The sequence below is a fragment of the Camellia sinensis genome, chromosome 6 (assembly GCF_055761805.1).
Source record: "Camellia sinensis isolate YWXY chromosome 6, ASM5576180v1, whole genome shotgun sequence".
Lineage (NCBI taxonomy): Eukaryota > Viridiplantae > Streptophyta > Magnoliopsida > Ericales > Theaceae > Camellia > Camellia sinensis.
The window spans coordinates 16,308,175-16,333,541 of NC_138966.1; the positions used below are offsets into that span (position 1 = coordinate 16,308,175).

Here is a 25,367-nt window from a genome sequence, read left to right on the forward strand (position 1 = left end):
AAAGGAGGTGATATAATTTTTAAACCGTTAGGGAAAAATTTGTATTAAAGACATACAAGAGGGGATGCCAATGTAATTTACCCTTCTTTTTAAAAAATATTTTGGAAGTTTTCTGTTTTTGGCCTAACAATTGAGCTGGCCAGATCCACCAACCAAGCCACGAGGAGATGGCTCACTTTTCGACACGTGGCAGCACATATGGTGTGAATTCCAGCAGCAGCACCACCTCACCGATACTCTCTCTCTCTCTCTATAAATTCTCTCACTTCTCTCTGCCTCTGGTCGTCAAGTGTCCCAACGAGTCATATAGAGAGAGATTCGTCCACTCCAAATCTCTCCTTCAATTCGATTCTCCCTTAAACCCAGCCACCACCGCATAATACTCTTCCAGAACCCTCTACAACCTAGGGTTTCTCTCTCTCTGTGTGTCTCTCCTCCGTCCCCGCCGGCGATTCCAATGCCATTTTCCTGAATCATGGCGGCGAGTTCCAGAGGCTTCTCTACTCCTTTCTGCCTCAAACCGAGGAGATTCGACTCGTCTCCTCTCCATCACCACCACCGTGGATTCGAGTTTCGGAAGTCCAGGAATCGAAGGAGGTTTCTTGATTTCCGTTGTTGTTCGGACTCCGTGGTTCCGATTCGGAGAACTACTGGGTCTGGAAAGAGTGCGGAGAAGAAAGCTGAGGAGTGGCGGTTCGATCCCAAAAAGAGCCCTCACAGAGTTCGAATCCAAGCTACGCCTGCGTTGCCCTTTGGCTCCACTCAGTACGTCCTCTAATCTTTCTACTTATATGTCTCAATGTATCTACTTATAGTTGTTTATGCTCTTTACTTTCCTAAGGATTTGAGTGTCCAAAAGTATTTTCTGTTTGGTTGCAAGGAAAAGAAAAGATATTGAAGGAAAACAGTTTTTGCCCTTCCTTAAGTAGTTTATAGCAACGGATGTATTTATTTAGGATCAAATTTCCTTTTCTTACCTGCTAATTATCTGCCAGCTTAACAGCTGCTCAACACTGACTGGGATGATGCAGCAAGACCGTACACCAAATGATAAGTTACAGATTTTAGTAAATATGTTCTTAATTTTGGTCCAAGGCTTGAGATCAATTGGGTTTTCTAGTTGATGATTGTTTTAAATGCCTAAATTTTGATATTTATTCACCATTCATACCCATTAGTTGATTTTGATTGATCTGAATTCTTGAATTTATAATCTTAATAATTTAATTAATCAAATAGGCTGGGAGGAGTTTATTGGTCAGGCAATTAATGAATTATGAGGCATGGATATGAATTTACAGTAATACTAAGTGCACAAAATTAGAACACATAAAATGCATTGTATACAGTCACTTGAAATCATATCTCATCTCAACCACACAATACATATTGTGTTGCTTCTGTGTTCCAATTTTGTGCACCTAGCTTTACTTGTGAATTTAACATGCTGACAAGATTAAAATCATACCTCCTAGGATACAATTTCAACTTAAAAGTCAAGAAATGACTTTGTTTTGGAACGTTTGCTAACCTAAGAAGTACAAGTGTAGTTTTGTGCTAGTTTTATATTTCTCTAAAGTTGACGAGATGACAGACCTCAGAAACTCTGAACCTACAATTCCACAGCATGCTAAAATAGCTGGTTCTGTACGAGAAATTAAAATTCAAGGAAAAGGTACCGCAATATATTGTTTTCTGAAACATACTCAGTTTTCATAAAAAATTCTCTGTTTATCTTCTTTTTTTAATATGAAAAAATGTTTTTTTTTACTCAATTGGTGCTACTATGAATCTTGAACTATAGGAAAATTAAACGTAGAAATATTGTCATATATTATTCAAATGATTTCTTAAGGATATCTTGCACTTTAACCTACTACAGCAAGTATATGGAAATTTTTCTGAACAGATTAATCCAGGGCTTTTGTATCCTGTGTCTCGAGCTAATTTGAAATGCTCAAAATAAATGTGAAACCGTAGTAGTATATTTCATTGGTGGTCTTTGTGGTATTCTTCTTGTGCATGAAAACTATCTAATACCTAGGCCCAACTGTCTTGCTTTATTAGTTATTATATGCCACGAAATGCGACAGTTGCAAGACATGTTTTTTGACTGGAGGGCTGGAAGATCTAGAAATGTTATTTTAACTTATTAGAAGGGCAATGAATTCTTTATCAAGATGGGGCTAAAAATGATGCATAATTCTTTTCTAGGAAGCATAGATACGGATACGACACGATACGAATACGGCGATACGACAAAACCTAAAAAAATAGGATACCGGTACGGTAAGGATACGTTTGTGAAAAATATATTTTTTTAAATTATTAATAGTGAGTTACACATAAACTAAAGAACGTTGAGAAACTACAATGTAATTTTATAATGCAAAATACTATCCTTTAAGAATTTTGTATTAATTTAAGCTAGTAGTTTGTTTATTTTTTAAATTTTTAATAGGTCTTGCAAATATTTCATTTCAATATCAAGTTTAATATATTTGTATTACAATAATACAACAATTCACAACTTGTCCCTATGTTTTTTCCTTTGACACTAGTGAAAAATATTATATTCAAGTTTACTTACTTATTTATTTATTGATATTTAATTTTATCATTGTTATATTCTCTTGTTAATTCTTACTTTCTATGTAGTTATAGGAGACATGCATGAAATAATTAGGATACATCAATTTGATAAATTATATTATTTAACTCACTATGCTCTTCTTATCGAAGAACTTAACAAAGTATTAGAAAAATATTCTTATATTTATACTTGCAATTATATTATATTATATTACTATGCAAGAAATGTTAAAATTCTAATTTCATAAAGCAAGTAAACATGACTTGGAGTATCCGATACTTCAAAATTAAGTACCCGATACTCCAAAATTAATGAAAAAATAATTAAGAAGTATCAGATACTTTCAATAAGTATCCGATACGTATCCGTGAGTATCCAAGGAGTATCGGTATCCGATACGGATACGTTACCCTATTTGAAGTATCTGTGCTTCATAGATTCTCTTGTTCTGATGTAGCACTAGATTGTTCACCGCAGCATCCTTTGCTTCATTTTCCAGTTAACACGCTCCTGACATTGTGTGGGGGCATAACATTAACAATATTTGAACACAATTGTGATAGCAAATCAATTTGTGAAGTCATGAATCTCTGAAGTTTAATATTAATAAGACTGTACAGTCACAAAACTAGCAGCAGCTAAATCATCTTGGGCTGAGTTATAATATGATTAAGTTTAGCTTCCTAGGTGCACTTCCTTCACCTATTGGGATTAGAATATTTTTTATAGCTCATACCGATGTTTTGTACCTCCATGTGTATAGTAATAGCAAGGAAAATGTTTTCTGCTAGTCTGCTTGAAGTTTTTAATATTCACTTGCATTTCACTTGCTGCAGATCTCAGTTTGTTTCCAAACAAGAAAAATTCTATCCCCGCTGCACCCCAAGAAATTCTGGTCCGCAATCCCGTGATACTCCACCTAAACGAGGTAATCTAAGTCTAATGTTGTTATATTGGCTTCCAAATATGTCTGAGATCTGTCCAGCTAATCTAAATTTTCCTATGAGGATGTGGTAGTTATTTCTTTTGGTATCTTATAGTGCTGGATGATATATGTTATGTTCACTGCTTTCCTTCATGGTAGACACTGGTATTGCAAATGAGAAGGATTGGGGCATTGATCTGTTAAATGAAAATGGCAACGAGTCTGGCACTAATGAAGATGGAAGCACATGGTATCGAGAAAGTGGAGAGGACCTTGGAGAAAATGGATACAGATGTAGATGGACAAGGATGGGTGGTCAAAGCCATGATGGCTCCTCAGAATGGAAAGAAATGGTACAAAATTATTTTAGGAAATAGTGCTTTGGTCTATGAGTTCTGTGATGTGGGTGCGAATATAAATTTGAAGCAATTCTCTGTAAACTAGACCATGTAATGGACAATACTTTTTTAGTTCAAGTGTTCAACTACTCGTGTCAATCATTTCATTCTTGATGATCACAATTGACAAATCAAGAATCGTATCGTGAATCGAATCAAATCAAGAAACAAAAATCATCAAGATTTAGTACAAACTATAATAATGATATTAAACAATCAGACATAAAAAATGAAATAAATTTATTTTGGCTTATGTTATAAAATAGTTCCCATATAAGGACATGTTTATACTATTTAATTGGGAAGGCATTTCCTTCGTAGTAAGAGATGTCAATGCAAACCTCAACAATCATAAATTATTCAAAAACTACAATATAATCTCTCTATAACATTCAAAAAATGGACTTACAAATCCGATATAGAGTACTGTAAGAAGAAGAATTAAGTAGGATCTGTTATTTTAAAATGTAAAACACTTTATAGAAGATATGTATGCTTATTATTATTGTTCAAAATTAAAAAAAAAAAATTGTTGTAGAATCATCGAGTCTGACTGACCTAACCCATGGGATATTGAGCCATATTTATTTCACTAAAATAGTAATAGGTTATTCATGGATGCAAATTACCGTAACCTTAAACATAATTAGAAGATGCATTATGACATTTTTTGAGGAAAAAAGTTAAAAACGTGTTAGGTCTATCTAGATCTTATTAGAAAACCTCTAATCACCAAAATAACAACAAATCATGCTAGGTGTTGGTTATTTTTGTACTAAACACTCTTTGAAGTTGTATCAAGTCATTTTCACTAAAAAAAAGATAAAAAAAGGGTTGAATAGTTTCAATAATTGCAGGAATGTAAAAGGTGAATTGAATCATGAATCATGCGATTCGCTATAGATTCTATCCCAAAATAAATTCACTTATATATTCGTATTAATCTATACACGAATCGTGAATCGTAAGATTCTAATAACAGAGTTGATGACAATGAAGATTATTAATCATACCCACTGAGATAACCATGTCTGAAATGCTTCCCAGCAAAATTGTTAAGGATTCATCAATATTCATTTGTTTCTTCTGTATAGATATTTGATTGTATAGCTGCACTTGTTGCTTAAAGCTTGAAGCTACTTCACTACATTTAATCTTGAAAAGAATTTATTGATTTAACATAAATTATTTATATCAGCCCACTCAACTGTATAATATTTGTAATTTTTTCTTAAATTCATACATAATAGGGAAATGTGACTTAAGTTTTGATTCCTTGCATCATAATCTTGTAATGGAAGAAAGATGAATGACGATATTACCCATAGCTTGGGCGTAGTAAGCAAAATGGAGCATGAAGCGATCATCAAATTCCAAAATCCAGGCAAAAGGAAAGCTACTACTAAAGAGCCTTCATAATGAGGGTTCACATGCACATATAACAAATTTAAATAGCAATTAGTGACATCTTTGCAGGTCACTATTAGCCAAGCCCTATTCATTTATCACCTAACCGTTTACAACATGCAAATCTAGGGTGAAACAAAGTGTTAAAGCCTAACAATACAAATTTGAATTTATAAATTACAATAATTTAACGTATAAATATATTTTATTTACTAAACTAGTTTTAATGTGAAACTCTGAATCACTTATATATTGTACATATCTCTCTTAATCATCAACATTTCATGAGTTTTCATGTTTTCTGTTCTAAGTTGTTCTTATCAATAGTATTTTAGTTCATTAGGTTTCATACTTGCATAGGAGTATTGAAGAATTGTTTTGAGGGTCCCTTTGGCTTGTTTATTGAGCATCATTGTTTATATCTCCCTTTTTGGTAATAAATTGCTTGCTTACCAAAAAATATTGATGGCTTGTATGAATTGGCAGTATGCATTTTCTTTTATGGTGTATAACGAGGGAAATTTTAGTGTCTTAAAATAGAATAGACTAGGCTGCACATTTTTTTTTTTCCTTCTAAATTTGAAATTTTTTCTATTTTCCATACTTGTTTAATGAATGTGTGCGAGTGTGGGCAGTAGGTAGTTCTTTTATCCAGCTTTGGGTGGAAACATACTGTTGTCCTCTGTACAGGAATAAATGAGGACATGCACTGTAGGATCCTGGTGGGGTTGGATCCCCCTGTAACAATACTGATGCAGATGTTTATCTTATTAAATGCTTGTTGTCTTAAAAGGAAAATTGTCAAATTCAGTACCAAAACCTGGGATAAATTGTGAAACTGAGAATGCACTTTTACTTTTTAACTGACATAACCGTTGCTGCTATCAATAGTTATGATATTCACAATTATGATATATTGAAATTGTTTTCATAACTTCATTAAGTATCATCCCAGGTGGATACATTTAATTGGATTTGTTGATCTCCTTTGACAGTGGTGGGAGAAAAGTGATTGGACAGGATACAAAGAGCTAGGTGTGTTTCTTTCCTTTCATTCTCTAAAGATAGTGGTTTATAGCATTTGTTAGTTCATGATAGTGATTTATGTAATTTAAGAGAATATAAAGCTTGGGTGATGATTATGATATTATCACTTTTTATATTAATCAATTAACTGTTACAAAAGGAAGTCCCAAGGCACTGACTAGGAATCTCCTTTTATATTGATTGATTGATTGATTGACTGACTGATTAAGGAATCACAATCAATCAATCACAATCTAATGTAAATAAGGAAATAAGTAAATATTCTAACACTTCTCCTTAAGTTAGTGCGAAGATATCTCGTATGCCCAGCTTGCCTAGAATGTCATGAAATGGTTTACTCCCTTAGTGATGATGTCTGCAAATTGTTCGTCTGACTTCATAAAAGGAGTACATATTATGTCCCTGGTGAGTTTCTCCTTGATGAAGTGGCGATCAATCTCAATATGTTTTGTCCTGTCATGTTGATCATGATTGTGAGCTATGTTGATGGCAGCCTTATTATCATAATATAGCCGCATAGAGACTGTTTGATCCATCCCCATATCACTCAACAACAGTCTGATCCACAAGAGTTCACACACACCTTATGCCATAGCTCTAAACTTAGCTTCTGCACTCGATCTAGCTACCATATTTTGTTTCTTACTCCTCCAACTAACAAGATTGTCGCCCACAAAGGTATAATATGCTGATATAGACCTCTTATCAATTATTGACCTTGCCCAATCAGCATCTATATAGGTTTCACTCTGAGGTGATCATATTTGGAAAAGTAAAGACCTTTTCTAGGAGAAGATTTCAAGTACCTCAGAATTCTCATAACAACATCTAAGTTAATTTGATGAGGAGCATGCATAAACTGGCTAATCATACTAATAGTAGTAGCAATATCAGGACGAAAGTGAGATAAGTAAATGAGTTTACCCACTAGCCGCTGATAACTCTCCCTATCAACAGTTGCTCCTCTTTCATCACCACCAAGTTTCTGATTAGGGTTCTAGTGGGGTATCAGAGGCCTTACATCCAAGCATCTCTGTTTCCTTCAAAAGGTCAAGAACATATTTCCTTTGTGAGATGAAAATCTTATCCTTAGAGCGAGCAACTTTGATTCCTAGAAAATACTTCAAGTTTTCCAAGTCTTTGATTTCAAACTCATCAACTAAATATTTCTTCAACAGGGGTATTTCCTCACTATCATCACCTATAAGCACTATGTCATTCACATAAACAATGAGAGTTGTAGTTTTACCGCGTGAGGAATGTTTCACAAATAAAGTGTGATTTGCTTGACAATGTTTGAAACCATATTTAAGCATAGCCTGAGTAAATCTCTCAAACCAAACTCTTAGAGATTGTTTGAGATCATATAATGACTTCCGAAGCCTGAATACTTTACCTTCTGTCTAATGATCCTCAAAACTAAGAGGAATGTCAATATATATCTCTTCTTCTAGATCACCATGTAAGAAAACATTCTTTACATCAAACTGATGAAGTGGTCAATCTAAATTAGTTGCTAGAGAGAGAAGTATTCTAACTGAATTCATCTTAGCCACTGGTGCAAAAGTCTCCTGATAGTCTATTCTATAAATCTGAGTGAAGCCTTTTGCCACAAGTCGAACCTTGTAACGCTTAATGGAACCATCTGCTTTGTGGTTCACAGTATACACCCATTTGCATCCCACCAGTTGTTTGCCCTTAGGTAACTCAGCTAATATCCAAGTGCCATTCTTACGAAATGCTTTCATTTTCTCAATCATGGCAGGTTTCCATTCAGAGGTAGCGAGAGCATCTTGAAAATGGTTAGGAATACTAATAGAGGGAATGTTTGACACAAATGCTCTATATGAGGAAGACAAATGAGAGTAGGACACAAAGTTTGAGATAGGATGTTGAGTACAAGATCTCACACCCTTTCTCTTGACAATAGGAATAACAAGATTAGTAGTGTCAGGAATAGCAATATCAGTAGACTTAAGATAAACAAGAGGTTCAAAGTTGCCTAAACTCTTATCAAAGGCAGGAGATGGTAATGGGTGAGCATAAGCTATGTAGCACGGACACGGACACGGGACACGACACGGACACGACACGGACACCCGGACACGCAATTTTTCAAAAAATAAGGGACACGACACGTTGGGGACACGTTTAATATATATAATTTTATTTATTTATTATATGTCTAAAATAAAAAAAATCATTAATTCTTATACAATTAAAATAATAATAAAATTAATAAATATATTTTTTAAAAAAATTAATAAAAAATGAGTTTTTTTAAATAAAAATAATTTATTTTATGAATTTTAAGTTTAACAAAAAAAAAGGATAAAGAAAAAAAAAAGAAAAAAAAAAGAGGGGGGAGAGAAACGTTTATCAAAAGTGAAGAAAAAAATATAAAAGAGAAAAGATAGAGGAGAGAGAAAGTCAAAAAGGCGGAGGAGAATCAGAAAGGGAGAGACGAAAGGGGGGAGAGGAAGAAAATGAAGAGGAGAAGAACAGAGATGATGGAGCGGAGAAGACGAAGAGAAGAAGGAGAGGAAGAATACCTCAGCTTCTGCTTCTTGGATCTGAACAGGTTAGCTTCTCTCCCTCGATCTCTTTCTCTCTTTCTCTGTTGTCTCTCCTCCCTCGATCTCTCTCTTTCTGTCTCCCTCGATTCCTTTCTCTCTTTCTCTGTCGATCAAGGAAAATAGTTAGGGTTCTTCGATCCACATCACAGAGTGTCCGAAAAGTGTCCCGCCGTGTCCATAGCGTGTCCGACTGGAAGATTTCAAAAAAAAAAAAGGAGACACGTTAGAGAGAGTGTCGGACACGTGTCTACCGTGTGTCCGACGTGTGTCTGTGTCCGATACGTGTCTGACACTCGTACGCAGAGCCTGGGAACGTGTCGGTGCTTCATAGAGCATAAGTGATCTTTTGTATCCAAGTAACTTTCTGTCTGTCTTTGTCCCTGACATAAATTTTCCCTTCTTTGTCTTTGGTGGCATTAGATTCTATAGTCACAGTAATAAGTGGTGCAGGAGCAACTGGTTCCACCATAGGAACAACAGGGATAACACGAATCTCTTCACACGAAGGCTCCCCCTGAAGGAACTATGACACCGGAGAAGACAAGAAGTAGGATTGAGACTCAAAGAAGGTGACATTCATGGACACAAACCATTTACGAGGAGGGTGATAACAGTTATACCCTTTTTGAGTAGGCGAGTATTCGAGGAAAATACACTTGAAAGAGCGAGGGTTCAACTTATCACAAGTAGGAGAATGATTGTGGACAAAATAGACACGACCAAATATTTTAGGGAGAATGGAAAACAAAGACTCTAAATCGAGAAGGACTTGAAGTGGAGTTTGTTTTTCAAAATCTGGGTAGGAAGAAGATTAATGAAATAGGCTGTGGTGAGAACGGCTTCACCCTAGAAAGACCGAGGCACGCTCATAGAAAAACACATGCAGTTAGCCATATCAAGAAGCTGACGATTCTTGTGCTCTGTAATCCCATTTTGTTGAGGGATATTGGTGTAAGAGATGTATAATGCCATAAGTGAAAAAATAGCTCTCTAATCCCGAATCGATATATTCACCCCCATTATTAGAATGCAAGATTTTGATAATGGCCCCAAACTGAGTACAAATCATTTTATGAAAATTTTAAAACATAAAGAAAACCTCATTTTTTTTTTTTCATAGGATACATCCAAGTAGTATGAGTAAAATCATCAATAAAGGTAACAAACCATCTATATGGCCTTTTAATGACACAATATGAGATGGATCCCACATTAAAGAAAAATGAGCCAAACTTTTATTAAGACTTAGAGCAAAAGGAGCTTGGTGTTGTTTGCCATGTTGACAAGACTCACAAAGAAACTCAGACACAGTATTGTTTGTAAAAAGAGACGGAAATAAATGCCTAAGTAAATGAAAAGAAGGATGTTCAAGGCGCCAATGCCACAACCATAAATCCTCTTTTGTGGTTGGGCAGTGGATGAAATGGTGAGCAGGTTGTTTGGCCGATCCAAGAAATAGACAATTTTCTGCACTACCACTGTCAATCGTTTTCTTCGTGACAAGGTCCTGAAAAAGACAACGATTAGGAAAAAATATCACACTATAGTTCAAATCCTTAGTAATACGACTCAAGGATAGAAGATTAACAAAAAATTGGAAACGTGGAGCACTGAAGACAGAGGTAAGGTAGGGGTGACATGAATTAAACCTTTCCTAGAGAAGAAACAGTATCATCTGCAATATTAACTTTGTCTTGACCTGAAGAGGGCTTATATGCTGAGCAGAGGTCAGAAGACCCAGACATGTGATCTGAGGTATCAAAATCAACAATCCATGGCAAAGACTTATGGGAAAGAAAAAAACTAAGAGAAGAGGCTAAGTTATTTGAACGGAAAAACTACAAGGAAGATGTACTGGGAGCAGTAGAAGACCGGCAAGCTCAAGAGAAGTCATGCTAGATAAACTATCAAAAGTCGAACCAACTGAAGCGGAAGTAGAGTTAAGGGTGTCAACAGCACTAGACTGATGGGCCCGTAGATTAGAGCCACGTCCTCTAGATTGGCTTGATTGACCGCCTCTAGTACCAAACTGATCACCCCGACTCCTTAATGGAGCCCCATGAAGCTTCTAACACGTATCACGAGTATGTTGCGGCTTGCGACAGTAATCACAGAACACAGTATTCTTCTTTGAAGGATGGAAAAGAGGTAGTGACAAACCAGTCCCATCTCAAGAAGAAGCAAAAAGCTGAATGGTCTCCAGTAGCCAATTGTAACATAGCAAAACGACTACTCTCCTTATTCTGTACGTATGCAAAGGCCTCTTGAAGAAATGGAAGAACATCTATGCTAAGGACACGACTTTGGACCGGATCGAACTCCACATTGAGGCCTTCCAGAAATTTGAAGATCCTCTTCTGTGCAAGAAATTTTTGGTAACCGAGTCAACTGTATAGACAGGCTTGTAATCCGAGAGATGATTTAGGCATTTCCAACCATTAGTCAGAAAGGTGTAATACTGGAGAACTGTCTGCTCCCCCTGTACTGAGCACTCAATAGACCGGCGCAGCTTAAAAGACAGATAAAAATTCCCTTTCTGAGAATATGTAGCAGTGATTGCTTTTCAAATATCGTAGACAGTATCCATGGATAAGTAGCTTTCACCAATCTCAGGACCATGAAATGAATGAGCTACCCCATGATTAAAGAGTTGGTAATCTCTTGTTGGTCATAGCCAGGATCTGTAATACCTGGTGCTTGAACTCTCCCATTAGCATATCCGATCTTCCCCCTGCTATTTAGAAAAAGTGTTAGACATTAAGACCATGAACATTAAACAGAGCGGTGGTAATTTTGAGGTTAGGGTTCGGGTTCTCAGATGTAGATAACTGGACTGAAGCTCTCCCCTTTAGATGCGTGGGAAGTAGTGGTAGATTCACTAGTTAGGTCAGCCATAAGAACTCTACAATTTCAGTCCAAAAAACCTTACACGAATCACAAGAATGGAAAGAGGAATGGAATGGGCTGGAACAGGTAAAATCACATACAGACCACTATAGGAGCATAACAATCAAATTAATGGGTCATCTATGGACCTAAAAAATAAATCAAATACGGGAAAAACGAACTTCCAATCAAAACAAGTGCTGAACTGTGTTTAAGAAAGCAGAGGAAAGAAACTTGGGGCAACAGAAGATGGGCAACCCTCAAACACTCATCCACAGGAGCCGAAATACACAAAGAGAGGCTAGGACAGCCCTCACAAGGGTCTACTAGGCCAGAGGGGCCTTTGGCTGAAGCTAAAACAGCTCTATGGGACCTTGGCTGGTTCCGACATAGACTCGGGGACCGGCGGTGGAAGGTGGGTAGTGATAGGTGATGGCTTTGATACCATGTAATTTAAGAGAATACAAAGCTAGGGTGATTATTATGATATCGTCATCTTTTATATTAATCAATCAACTGTTACAAAAAGGAAGCCCTAAGGCACTGATTAAGGAATTACTTTTTATATTGATTGATTAATGAATCACAATCAATCAATCAATCAATCAATCACAATCTTAATCTAAATAAGAAAATAAGGAAATATTTTAACAATTTATAGTTTATTCATTTATTGTTTTACACACCATGCATTCATTTAAAAAAAATAAAAATTTGTGAAATGATTATGTGTTGTGGTTGAAGTTATTATTAATTGCTTACTGTTCATAGTGATATTCTGCTTGACAATATCACTTCGAAGACAAACTTGTGTACTTAAATTTTTGGAGAACAAATTCACCTCATCTGGATTACATATACTCCTTTTTTGATATTATTTCTTTCTTATGAAGTCAACCTGCAGTTCTAATAGAATATGATCCAACAAGTAGTTTTAGTCATTTGATTTTCTGCTATGCACGTGAATTCATTTCTGTTGAAGGCAGTGGTTATTTGGCTGAGCAACGGGTGCACCTAATGCAACAACTGAAGCCTATCCCCCACTGTTTCATATTGTTACTGTGGAAAATCCTTCAAAATTACGTATCCTCAAGTACACCTCCAACAAGAAACATCCTTAATATTATATTGAAACAATCTTTATGTTACCCCTAAAGCAAATGGAAGGATTTAGATTCCTAAAACATTAGGAGTGAGTCAAACACACTGGGGAAAATCTTATCCATATGAGAGGTACTAGTGGCTTTTCTTGAATGGACAAGTTCGATTGTGTTTGAAAATTGAGATTGCGAATCTGTTTGTTGCCAAAAAACATTAGGCCAAGTACAACTTGATACTGCTTGAATGTGATACCCCTAGATAACATTGCAAAAGCCAAGTCTTTCCTCCGAGTTAGTTATATCTTTAGCCTAGGGCTACTCAAAGTGGACTGGCAGAAGTTTTATTTTCACACTTACTAGCCTATGTTTTTATTGTTGCACCAAGTGTAGTTTCTTGTGGTCCTGCTGAAAATCAACCCTAATTGCAGGTAATGAGTGAAACATGCCCTTACGTTTCATTGCTTTTAAAATGTTAGTGGGCTTTTCTGTGTAATTGTAGCCCTTGCTTAAGCGTGTTTGTACACACTATTGATTTTATAAAATTTCCCTTAGTAAATCCAAGTCTCAGACTCACTTGACTAATGAATGCCATACTAGAACCTTTGATCATTTTGGATAACTAGATTTAGACTATGTGTTGTTGTTATTGCTAACGTGGATGCATGTCATATATTAGGTAGCTTGTCCTCAGCATATGCTTACAGCCTTACACTGACCCTTTTATGCTTAATTTTAATCTGCATATTGTAGTTAATTTATTTATAAATCAGTATTGTTTCATAAAATATTCTGTACTTTACCAGTATTATTCAAACAAGCTTGTGCCCCTAAGAAGCATGAAAGCAGACATAGGGCACTTCTATAAGAGTGTTGTGTTCATGTTGGACACCGACGGACATCCAAATGTCTCCTATTATTTTATCATTCTTTTCAAATTGGATACACTTTAGACACTTAACACACGTGCTACTGCTTGGACACACATGAAACATATACGAGTCTTGGTATAAGTTTGAAGACAATAACTTGAGGGCTAATAACTAGAATTAAAACATTATACTTGTACATTAATACTTGCTAAATCCTCCTACTTCAGACTTTTTTAACAGCCCCAAAGCCTAAGACTTCTAATTTGTTTAGGGATAAAGGTTTCTAAATGATATTAGGACATTATTATCGCATCTCTTTTCCATCATATAAAATGTGGAATTGTTTTTTAGTGCCTTGATATAATAAACAAATTATAAATTATTTTTCAACAACAAAAAAAAAAAAATGTAGTAGCAGTTAACAATTTCATATATGTATATATGTTGTACACATCCTTTGTCATTTTGTCCTGTGAGTTCCAATCCTAATTTTTTTAAATTGCTGTGTCAGCATGTCCTTATCGTGTCGTATTCATATCCCGTGTCTACCCCCCCGACTATCTGAGCATTCTGGACTTGTGTGAAAATGCTTATATGCTTTTCTGGTCAAAAATTGCAGGAGTGGAAAAGTCAGGAAGAAATGCTGAAGGGGATTCATGGTGGGAAACATGGCAAGAAGTTCTTCACCAAGATGAATGGAGGTTTTGATTTTATTATTCTTCTTTTCTTGTTTAACTTTTCAATTGTTACCAAGCTGCATTGACAAATTAAAACTTTATAATTCACCAAGAGTGTATATCATTTTGCCATTATGATGATAACAGTTGCTGGTTTCTAAAATTGCAGTAACCTAGCTAGGATAGAAAGGAGTGCTCAGAAACAAGCAAAATCTGGCACAGAAAATGCGGGATGGTTTGAGAAATGGTAAGCGAAGTTTTCACTGCACAATAGTTGTAATTAATGACCTTAAGTATGCATGTGAGAAACACACGAGTCACCCAGCCCCTGTTAATATTTGATGATACATTTATTTTGTGCAGGTGGGAGAAATATGATGCTAAAGGCTGGACTGAGAAAGGGGCACACAAATATGGGAGACTGAATGAACAGTCCTGGTGGGAGAAGTGGGGAGAGCATTATGATGGAAGAGGATCTGTTCTAAAATGGTATTTCTCTATTTGAACCCTCAGTACTTTGATGCTCTTTGTGCAAAGTTGTTTTACCTTTTCGAATAAGTCACTTGAAGCTAGTAATTTGAATAACATGATAGAAAATTAAGAACTTGTCTGCAATCATATGCAGCTAATAGCAATAGTTTATCATAATGTATTTTTAATGAGAAGTGTAGAAACTTAATGAATTTTGTATGTTTTAGAAACTGTGAAGCCCAAATGTCGCTCAATAGCTTGCAGAAACACCATCCTTCCTTGATAAATTTGGCACTATGCTAAAGATGGACTAATAATAGTAAATTGTCCCATCACCTAAATTTATACTACTAGTGGGGTTCAAAGGAACGAGTGGAAAGAAGACATTATTGTTGTCACTCAGGCAATAGAAGGATGATAAACTAAGGATTCCTGGACAAACATGTTGGAGGATGTGCTTCTATTTTTTGTTTTTTTTGTCCATTAATTATATATATTTTTTAGTTTTTGAAGTTGAAATAATTAAAAAAGAAGGGGAAATGTCTTCCTTCTTGTAGTAGCATTATTTTTCTTTTCCTCAGGACAGATAAGTGGGCTGAGACTGAACTTGGAACCAAATGGGGAGACAAGTGGGAAGAGAAGTTTTTTGCTGGCATAGGTTCGCGCCAAGGGGAAACATGGCATCTATCGCCCAGCGGTGATCGTATGTCACATCCTTCTTTCTTCTCTCTCTCTCTCTCTCACCTGTTCTTTTTTTTTTTTATTTTTAAATGATAATGTTTGACTCTGCAAATTGCATCTGTTTATAGCACTTATCTAAAATGTTAATGAGGCCATGCGCTGTTCTCAACTAAACTAAATTTGATATATGCTAATAAAACGTGCTTTTAACTTTCTTAAAAATGATATTTGACATAGTATTTACAATTCGAGTGGTAGGAAAAATTCCTTTGTATTTTGTAGCATATATATGATTTACTAGGGATTTATACGAGGAAGTTCTTTTGCAGCAACATACATGCTTATGTATGTGCTTACCACTTGTAAGAACATGGATGCATGTCCATTTTTTTATTTTATTTTACTCTAGCAAAATAAGCACAAAGAAGAGAAAAGACGATAAGAATATGTTTGGACCAATACGTTTGAGGTAGACTGATATTTGGTCATTATTTCTGAGCTATTCTGATACCTTTTACTCTATATTGGTCAACATGAGTATATGGAGATGATTGGTTGGAGAATATCCGAAGTAAATTCCCATTGGTTTTCATACTGAGAACTTTATTACCTATATAATAGACTATATATATGCCAAGTTATTATCCTGTGGTATGAAGGCCTATGATATTGTGCTTGCTCCATCATTAGGGTGACTGGCAGTTTATACAGAAATCAAATCAATTTGTTTCGTCTTTATATATTAGGTATGACACCCAAGACCCTCAAGCAATTAGAATGACCATCAACCACATGTCCTTGTGATAACTTCATGCTACCAGGAAACCTTGAAGTGGTTTAAATCCTAGCCCACAAATAGAGACACCACAGAGGTCATAGACCTAGTTTAAAACTACAAACATGAATTATTTTTCTATGGGATTGCTCTTCTATCACTATATTGGATGAAAATTACTAGGATGGCCCTTCTGATACAAATTTATCATCAATTATGGATGAGTACCATGTCATGTTGGCACCATCAAGGGGGCCAATTTCTATTTGTGACTTTCATTTCAATCACTCGTTATTGCACTCTATTTGTTGCAACTTACAATCACTCATTATCATATAGTGTAGGTGTAAGAAATTACGCATCACAATTTGCGTACGTGTTTTTTTTGTGAAAGTAATAATAATTTATTTCACCTATTTTTAGGTTGGTCTAGGACGTGGGGAGAAGAACACTTTGGAAATGGGTATGCTACTAATTTATGAATTCCTTCACGGATTGAGCAAGCTTGCTTCAGGATTAAAGTACTTTGAAGTATAAGTTGTTTTCATGTTATATTATTAGAAATTGATTTGGCTTCTCTGACTATACCAGTAAGGTGCACAAATATGGTAAGAGCACTACAGGCGAAAGCTGGGATATTGTCGTGGATGAGGAAACTTACTATGAGTAAGTCCCAGAAACTCTCTTACTTGCATTAACTCAATTGCATATCTTTTTACACACAAGTCAACAATGTAGATTTGCACATATTACTTTGATACAGCTCCTTAACTCCTATAATATCTCATTGTGACTTGCACCATATATTGCATTTATAATTATACATTTATTGCATTGCTGAATACACACAAGTTCATGAAGTCTAAAACTTAAATGTGTTTTCCTTGAGGGTAATTCTGTCTGCACATCAGCCTTTGTCTTAGTACACGCCATTTATCTTGTTCGGATATCAACTTTCGAACAAAATATAAATGTTCAGATATCAACTATCAAAAAAGTTTTTTGTTTGAGTACTTAATTTTTGTTCAGAAGTTGATATTCAAACATTTTGTTTTTGTACGGAAATTGATATCCGAACGACACAAATGGTGTGTATGGAGATAAAATATGGTGTGTGAACAGAATTACCCTTTCCTTGATTATTAGACCGGCTATGTGTGCATTCCAGAAACTTGAATGCGCGAAGAACCAAAAGCATTTTTTTAAACATGACTTTGAGGATATGTATTTTCATTTCAGTTTTTGCTTTGAAAACAAATTGACGAGTTTTTACTTTTTGATGGAAGGGCTGATCCTCATTATGGATGGGCTGATGTTGTCGGCGATTCAAGCCAATTGCTATCCATCAACCCTCGGGAGCGGCCTCCTGGTGTCTACCCAAGTAATTTTGGGTCAACTCCACCACCTCCAGATGATGTCCCACCAGACATGTAAACTCATATTATTTTTGTGAAGGGGAAGTTCAGAAATTATTGTGAATAAAACTGCTCATGTAACTGAATGTCACAAACCACTGTTCTTCAATTTTATTCATTCTTTTGATTTGTTTTTTTCACTAGTCTTGGATAATATTCGAAGTATGTTCCTTAGCAGAAATTATCACATAGGGCAGGAAGACCACCATTCTATTATTTTTAGTGCCATGTAATTCTTTAATGCTATGTTTGGTTAAGGGATTTGAGGAGGGATTTGAAAAGAGAAATGGAAAAGATAAGTGAAATGTGAAAAAAATATGCCTACATTTTACAGTGAACATAGAATTTCAAAAAATAAGATCATTACTCGGCAGGTTAGTTGCTGGAATATGAACGATAGAAATTGAGCTTGAGCTGCTCACTTGTCCTTCCACAAGGATATACGGATCAGGAATCTTTTTTTGTGATTCGTGCTCAGATTTAAGCTGGAAAAAAAAAGAAAAAATACAAAAGCCGTAGTTTCGGAGTGTCTATTTTAGTCGCTGTGGAGTGTTTATTTTCATATTTACATGACATTAACCACACATTGGTGTTTATTTTTCAAAGATTAAAAAGCAACTTGAGTTTAGTGTTATATAAATTGAATTAAGGTTATCTGAAGTTTAAAATTGAAATTGAACTTGACTATATGACAAGGTTGTGATACTTAAGTTTTGTTTTGGTGATTTAAATTATTCACTTTGTTTTGGTGATTTAAATTATTCACTTTGTAAAATGTTCTGTGCATATTATTCATGTTAAAAATGAAATCAATCTAATACTTATATATTTTAATTTATTTATGACATTTGTTTTTTAAACAAAATTGTTTCAAAACCAAAATGCTGACAGATTTTCAAAAAAAATAAAAAGAAAAACGATGGAAGATATATTAAGGTCGCGTTTGGTATGTGTCTGTTTTAGTTTAAAAATAAAAAAATTATTAAAAAAATTAAAAGGTCTATAACTTATATAAAAAAAGTATTTTTTTTTCTTTACTTTTTACACATCTTTTCATAAATAATTAAAATATCATTCTAAATATAATAATTTTTTTACTTTATATTTTAACTAAAAAGTCAAAAAATGATTAAAATAACTTGTTCTCAAACGATGTCTAAAAAATGATAAAATTTCTTCCTTTTAAATTAAATATAAAAACTAGATGAACACACCACAAAACAAACTGGAAAACATGACAAAGGGATGACTAACAAAACAAAACAAAACAATAGCGAGTGAGGCACTGGATGTAAGATTGGCCAGTGATATCAACATCCCTATCCCCCGTCGACGGCGGAGGCTTGTTCTTCGGTTCTGCCGCTGGTTCCACCGGCCCATCCGCACTCAGCGTATCGCTTGCGGCCGCCTTTCTCGGCTTCTCCGGCTGCCCTTCCTAAGTGCCGTACATTCCACCACCGTACGCACCCTTCGTGGTTGCCACCATCGGCGATATATTGGGCGGTTGGTGCTGCCTCCGCCTCTGATACTCCGCCTCCTCTTCCTCTGCAGCCACCTCTTTCTTCTTCTCTTCCTCCTCCATTGTTTGTTTCTTCTTCATTTTCTTCACTCTCTTTAATTTTTCACCCAAATCCACTAAAACCCTTTATATAGTTGGCTCACTTTTTCTTCTGGGATACGTGTTAACACTTGCTAGTTTGTAAACTTGTTGAAAACGAGTAGCAGGAGTTTTACGTTAACAGTGTGCTTAACTAATGGCAAGAGATTAAGTAAATATATTATTTTAATAATAAAGATATGATGGACAAATTATAACATTTTATTAATCATGTACATAAACACGTTACCTTCCTCACTTATTAGATAATTTTCGGTTGAAGATGAACGACTGCCAGGGTTTGCGTGATTGATTGCGCATTTGCATGGACATGGTCTCTGTTTTTGGAACACTTAGGCAAAAAGTCAGGTAACGGTTTGATGCAATTTTTTCTAAATTATAAATTATTAATAAAATAAATTATAAATATTTTTTTTGTAATTTATTTAAATTACAAATTAGTCTCTGCCTCCGTTTGGCAAGAAAAAGCCCAGGCTTTTTTGGCTAAAATAGCCACAAAAAACAAAATAGGCTATTTTAGCCACAAAAAACAAAACATCAAATCCAACCCATAATCATTACAATCCTCTCTCACAAAAAAAGCCAAAAAAGTCAAAAAGCCAAAAAGCCATTCCCAAACGAGGCTAAAATAGCCCAGGCTAAAATAGCCAAAAAGCCAAAAAGCCAAAAAGCCAACCCACTTCCCAAACGGAGGCTCTATGATTTTAAAAATTACTACATTTTACCTTTTTACGTTTTTAATCACATAACAAATGATTTTTTTATTAATAAATTATCAAGTCAATAACAGTTTTTACTGATGTAAAAAATATATCTTAATTAACAATTCAGGTAGTTTTATTATTGTATAAGAGAATAGTTATAAATTTTATTTTTTATGTTAATTCTATTAAATAAATTTTTTTAACAATGATGTATTTGTAATTTTCAAAACCACACGGAGTAATTTATATTGAGATTTTTGGTGAAACCCCCTTTTTGTGCCTTTTTATTAGGGTAAAGGATAATCCAATCAATTTTCTTTCAAAAAGTCCCTGAGTAGGAAATGCCTACCTTAATAAGGACATTTTATAATTTTTATTTTTTTTATTACAATATTGCCCTTCTATATATACGTATTATACATTTGAAATATTTGAAATCTGAGCTGAAGATCTCGTAGGAACGAAATCAGGAACGAAATCGATGAAGACGATCTCCAAATCTAAAGATCTCGCAGCCAAAGATCTATCACTTGGTCAACAATAGACGATCTTGCCGCCGACGATCAACACTCTCAATTAAACGAGAGTTTCATTGAGATTTGTGATTGTTGATTGAATTTTAGAAGTTTTCTTCTCAATTAGATATGTTGATTTGTTGATTAATTTGTTTTGTTTTTGTTTGTTTTTTTTTGGATTTATTTTTGTTGTTTTTGATCTGATTTCATTTGATAGAACTAGAGTAAAATTTTACTCTGGTTCTATTGCTCTTTTTTTTTGTTTTAGATAATGAGAGTAAAATTTTACTCTGATTTTATTGCTCTGTTTTTTGTTTGAGAGAATTAGAGTAAAATTTTACTCTGGTGTTAGAATGACAGTAAAATTTTACTGTCAAGAGGTGGTCATTGCCAAACGCTTTAGCCGCCACAAACACTGCCTTCGTTTTTTTACTTTTGTGCAGAGTAACATTTTACTTTTAGATTCAGAGTTAACATTTTTCTCATTTTTTAGAGTAAAATTTTTTACTTTTATACAGAGTAAAATTTTACTTTTGTGTAGAGTCTAACATTTTACTAGTTTTTCAGAATAAAATTTACTTTTATACAGAGTAAAATTTTACTTTTAGTTTCAGAGTGTAACATTTTACTCTTATTCAGAGTAAAATTTTACTTTTATACAGAGTAAAATTTTAATTTTAAATTCAGGGTGTAACATTTTGTTCGTAGATTCAGAGTGTAACATTTTATTCTTATTTCAGAGTAAAATTTTACTTTTATGCAGAATAAAATTTTACTTTTACATTCATGTCTCAAGTTGTGTTGGTGACACACTGTATGAGTTGTCAATCTTTGGCAAACCTAATAGCAAAAATTAACTCTAAAATATAGTACAATGTTACACTAGAACACAATAAAATTTTATCAACACAAATTGACTTTTGGACTTGTGGTGACAGTAAAATTTTACTTTGATTGATAGTAAATTTTTACTGTTAATTGTTTCATATTTCCCCACTTATATGGAAGGACATTTCAGTCAATTCATGACATTTTTTTAATTGAGAGGCTTTTGGAGTCATTGTTTAATTCTGTGGGCTTCACACAAAATAGGTCCAATGGGAAGGGCTTTTCACCAAAAATCCCAATTAATGTTTTTAGAATTCTCTCATCAAGATCTATCAAATAAGATCCATATTGACTATGAAATTCTTTAAAAAAAACATTATTACCGCTGAAATTGATGCAAATAGTAACAGTAACATGTTACTCTGTTTGACAATTACTCTATTTGATAGTAACATGTTACTCAGAGTTTGGTTCACAGTAATATGTTACTCCGACAATATTGTCCAAGAAATAAAGAATATATATATATATATATATATATATATATATATATATATATATATATATATATATATATTTTACTTTGCCTTTTCTCAATTATGTGTTATCTCCTTAGGGGGTTTATGAAGAAAAATAAATTGGGTTGTCCTTTTCACTAAACCAGAGTCCAACGGAGGGGTTTTGACTAAATTTCCCATATTAATTTTATTAAAAATTGATATCTACATCAAAAATTATATTATTTTAAAGTTTAATATTTGATAATAGTGATATTTGTTGGATTTTTCAAGGAAAACTTTTTGTGCATGTCCTTAATGCATTAAAATTTTATTATGAGGGAGTTTTGACCAAATCCTCCTAAAAAAAACTAGTATGTTTGAAATGACTTTTTGATTTTTTACGAAAATATGTGCAAAAAATAGAGAAAAATGAATAATTGACTTTTAGGTATATGCTATAAACTTTTTGATTTTTTTAATAACTGTTTGACTTTTTGACTAAAACACTCGCATGCTAAACGAGACCTAAGTTTCTAAATAATTATTTTTTTCAACTTGTTACTATTTTTTCTTAATAAATAATAAGTAGAAATTGTATCAGACAATTTGATATAGACTTCGAGCATAAAATAAATGGGCATTCACAGATTGGTCCTATTGATCCAACTTATTTACTTATAAGTCCTGCTCATTTTTTCACCTAGTAATATACCCATAATGCCCTTCATCCCCCTTCTTCATCCCCAATTATCAATATTGCTATGAATTTTTTTTCCTCCCACCAACAACCATCTCTGGTAACCATCTTTGATCGCTGATGACCATTTTTGGCTACTTTCTTTGACCACTGACAACCATCTCCAATCGTCGTCTCTGACCACCGATGATATTTTTTGACAATTATTTGACCATTTTTTGGGGCAAAAACATTGTCATTCTTCCGCCACCTCCTCAGATCTGGCGGTGACAAGAGAAAGGGAAAAAGATATGAAAGAGGACAAATATCACTGATAACATTCATCAAATTTTTTCAGACGTCTTAATCAATTACTCCCTTTCATTATTACACTTATACTCACATATATACACACTCACTTGCTTATTCATTCACATAAATATGCCAACACACTTAAACACAAAAAAGTAAAATTGACAAACAATAAAATCAGTTTAGCTAGATCTTTACAAAGAGATTGATGGAGATCTATCAATATATACACACATAGAGAGAGGAGGAGACAAAGAGAGACCTGATCTCATCGGTAGGAGTTTTAGCGACCTTGTCATGGCTAGATTGGCATCCAAAAATGGTTAGATCTAATGTCACCAGTGAAGATCAAAATTAAAAATGGCTAGATCTGAAAGTCATCAATGATGGCGATAGAGAAAGAAGACAATGGTGAGAAGTGTGTGCCATTAATGACGATGGAGGAATGTTGTCTTGTGTAGATTGGCGATGGTAGAGTATAGATTGGCAACGATAGAGGTGATTGGTGGATGGTGGTGGCGACTGATGATAGTAGGAGGACGACATGGCGATGATAGTGTGGCCACAGTGGTGGTAAACGGTGGTGGCATGGCGACGGTGGCAGTAGACAGTGGTGCTGTGAAGCTCTCTTAAAAAATAGTAAGTAGATAGAGGATCTCTAGAAAATAGCTAGTGAGAGAGACAAGAAGAAGAAGATGATGAAAAGTTTTTTTTGGAGAAATGAGGATAATAAAGAAGGGTGATAAATTTAATGAGAGCAACATAGGTATTTGTTTGTAAAAATTATGCTATTACTGGATCGATAGCAACCAAGCAATAATTCAAACTACACAACTTTAAATAGAAACAATCAAGCAACTGTGATTCTAGTTCAAATGCCTCAAAAGAATAAGGACTTCTTTGGATCAAATAGTGACAGCAAAGTAAACAAGAAGGAAGACAAACTTTCATGATCAACAGATGGTAACAAGGTAGATTAAATAAACAGAAGCAATTTCGTACTGAAATCACCCATGCTTACCCAACAAGTACATATTACAATGATAAATACTACTCCTAAATTACAATCTCAACTACTTCTACGTCTAAAAGCTAAGTTGTTAAGTTGTTGTTGATGTCCCCTCATTTTTGCCAATCTTTGGCCTTTATACTTCTTCTTTCACACGCCTCTATGATCTCCCTAACCTGCAACTGCTGCTGCGTAACTGCTGTAACTGCTCCCTGACTTCTAGGCTTTACAATTACATTAACCATCTCATTTTGTTTGTTGATCTGCCTATTCTTCAGGTTATTTCATGTCCGCAAACTCTTTTAACCTTCTCTCGACAGAGAAAAGCTCCTACTTTGTCTCATGCTTCCTTCTGAAAGGTTGCTCACTAACTCCATGATCATTGCCAGTAATTGCTCCATCATTTATAGTCAACCCATATGCAAAGACCCACTTTCACCTGTTAGTCATGGTCCTCTGATGCTCCATATCCACTCTAGACTTGGCCACGTGTCCTCTATTAACTGGACCACCTGTCGATAGAACTTAGCATAAATAGGTGCAAACAATGCCCCCCTTGTTCAAGTTGACTAAATATCAAATGATTTTAACTTGAACAAGCTTGCCACTTGGGCCCAAATTGCACTAAAATAAGAGATTTCATCCCCCTAAGCCCAAGAGATAATACCAACAGCAAACCATTTATTATGGGCCCAAAACCAAAATAGACCACATCCCAATATTAGACTGTTTTAGTACTTTTAATATATTGGGCTCATCATAAACTATAAAAGACCCACCTTTTCAACTTCAAATCACTTCAACTTCTTTTTTCTCTGATTCAAACTCCCCAGACTATACTCCTTCTCAAGTACTTCCGTTCGAAACCAAGGCATCACGAAAACCCTAAGCCATGCTCCCCAAGAAATCCCAACCAGCTCTATCTGAGGACAACATCAGAACACTTATCACTCCTCTAAAGCTAGGTATTACCCTGTTGTCCAGCACAAGCTTTGTCGCTAAGGGCATTTTAGGCCCTACCTTCTTGTCCCACTTCCCAGATGAGCTAGCTCCATACTATCCCCTTGCTAATGGTGAGAACCTTCTTCTCAACCAACCTAGGCTTAGTTGGATTAACTAGAATGTTAGTAAAAACCCTCTTAGATCCTGGAGGTCATCGGACTCTGTTTGGAAAAGCTGGGCCAGGAGAATTGAAGCCTATGACTCTAAAGTATGGAAGCACTAGGGCATTAGCAAGGTAATTTGACTATCGACCAAAAAAATATGACATGGACAAATGACTGATTGTTGCTGCCACATGCTTTTAGTCTCAGTCTTGTAACTCTTTACTTTTGAACTTTTGTATGATTTCCTCTACTATTCTAGATGTAGCTCACTTGACTGGC

At 34.8% G+C, this 25,367-nt stretch overlaps 1 protein-coding gene across 2 annotated transcripts; it reads left to right on the forward strand.

Annotated features, from left to right (window-relative positions):
• The first annotated feature begins 163 nt into the window (after nucleotides 1-163).
• Nucleotides 164-17,963, forward strand: LOC114284529 (inactive purple acid phosphatase-like protein). Of its 2 annotated transcripts, none has more exons than XM_028227466.2 (11): nucleotides 164-765; nucleotides 3,430-3,521; nucleotides 3,678-3,871; nucleotides 6,319-6,358; nucleotides 14,421-14,502; nucleotides 14,648-14,725; nucleotides 14,842-14,967; nucleotides 15,507-15,652; nucleotides 16,829-16,868; nucleotides 16,997-17,071; nucleotides 17,692-17,963. In XM_028227466.2, the coding sequence occupies exons 1-11, from the start codon at nucleotides 476-478 to the stop codon at nucleotides 17,837-17,839; spliced, it is 1,311 nt and encodes a 436-aa protein (XP_028083267.2). In that variant the 5' UTR covers nucleotides 164-475; the 3' UTR covers nucleotides 17,840-17,963. The 2 variants fall into 2 exon arrangements, with proteins under 2 accessions (XP_028083267.2, XP_028083268.2); XM_028227467.2 differs by having other exon boundaries at nucleotides 15,531-15,652.
• The last annotated feature ends 7,404 nt before the right edge of the window (nucleotides 17,964-25,367 follow it).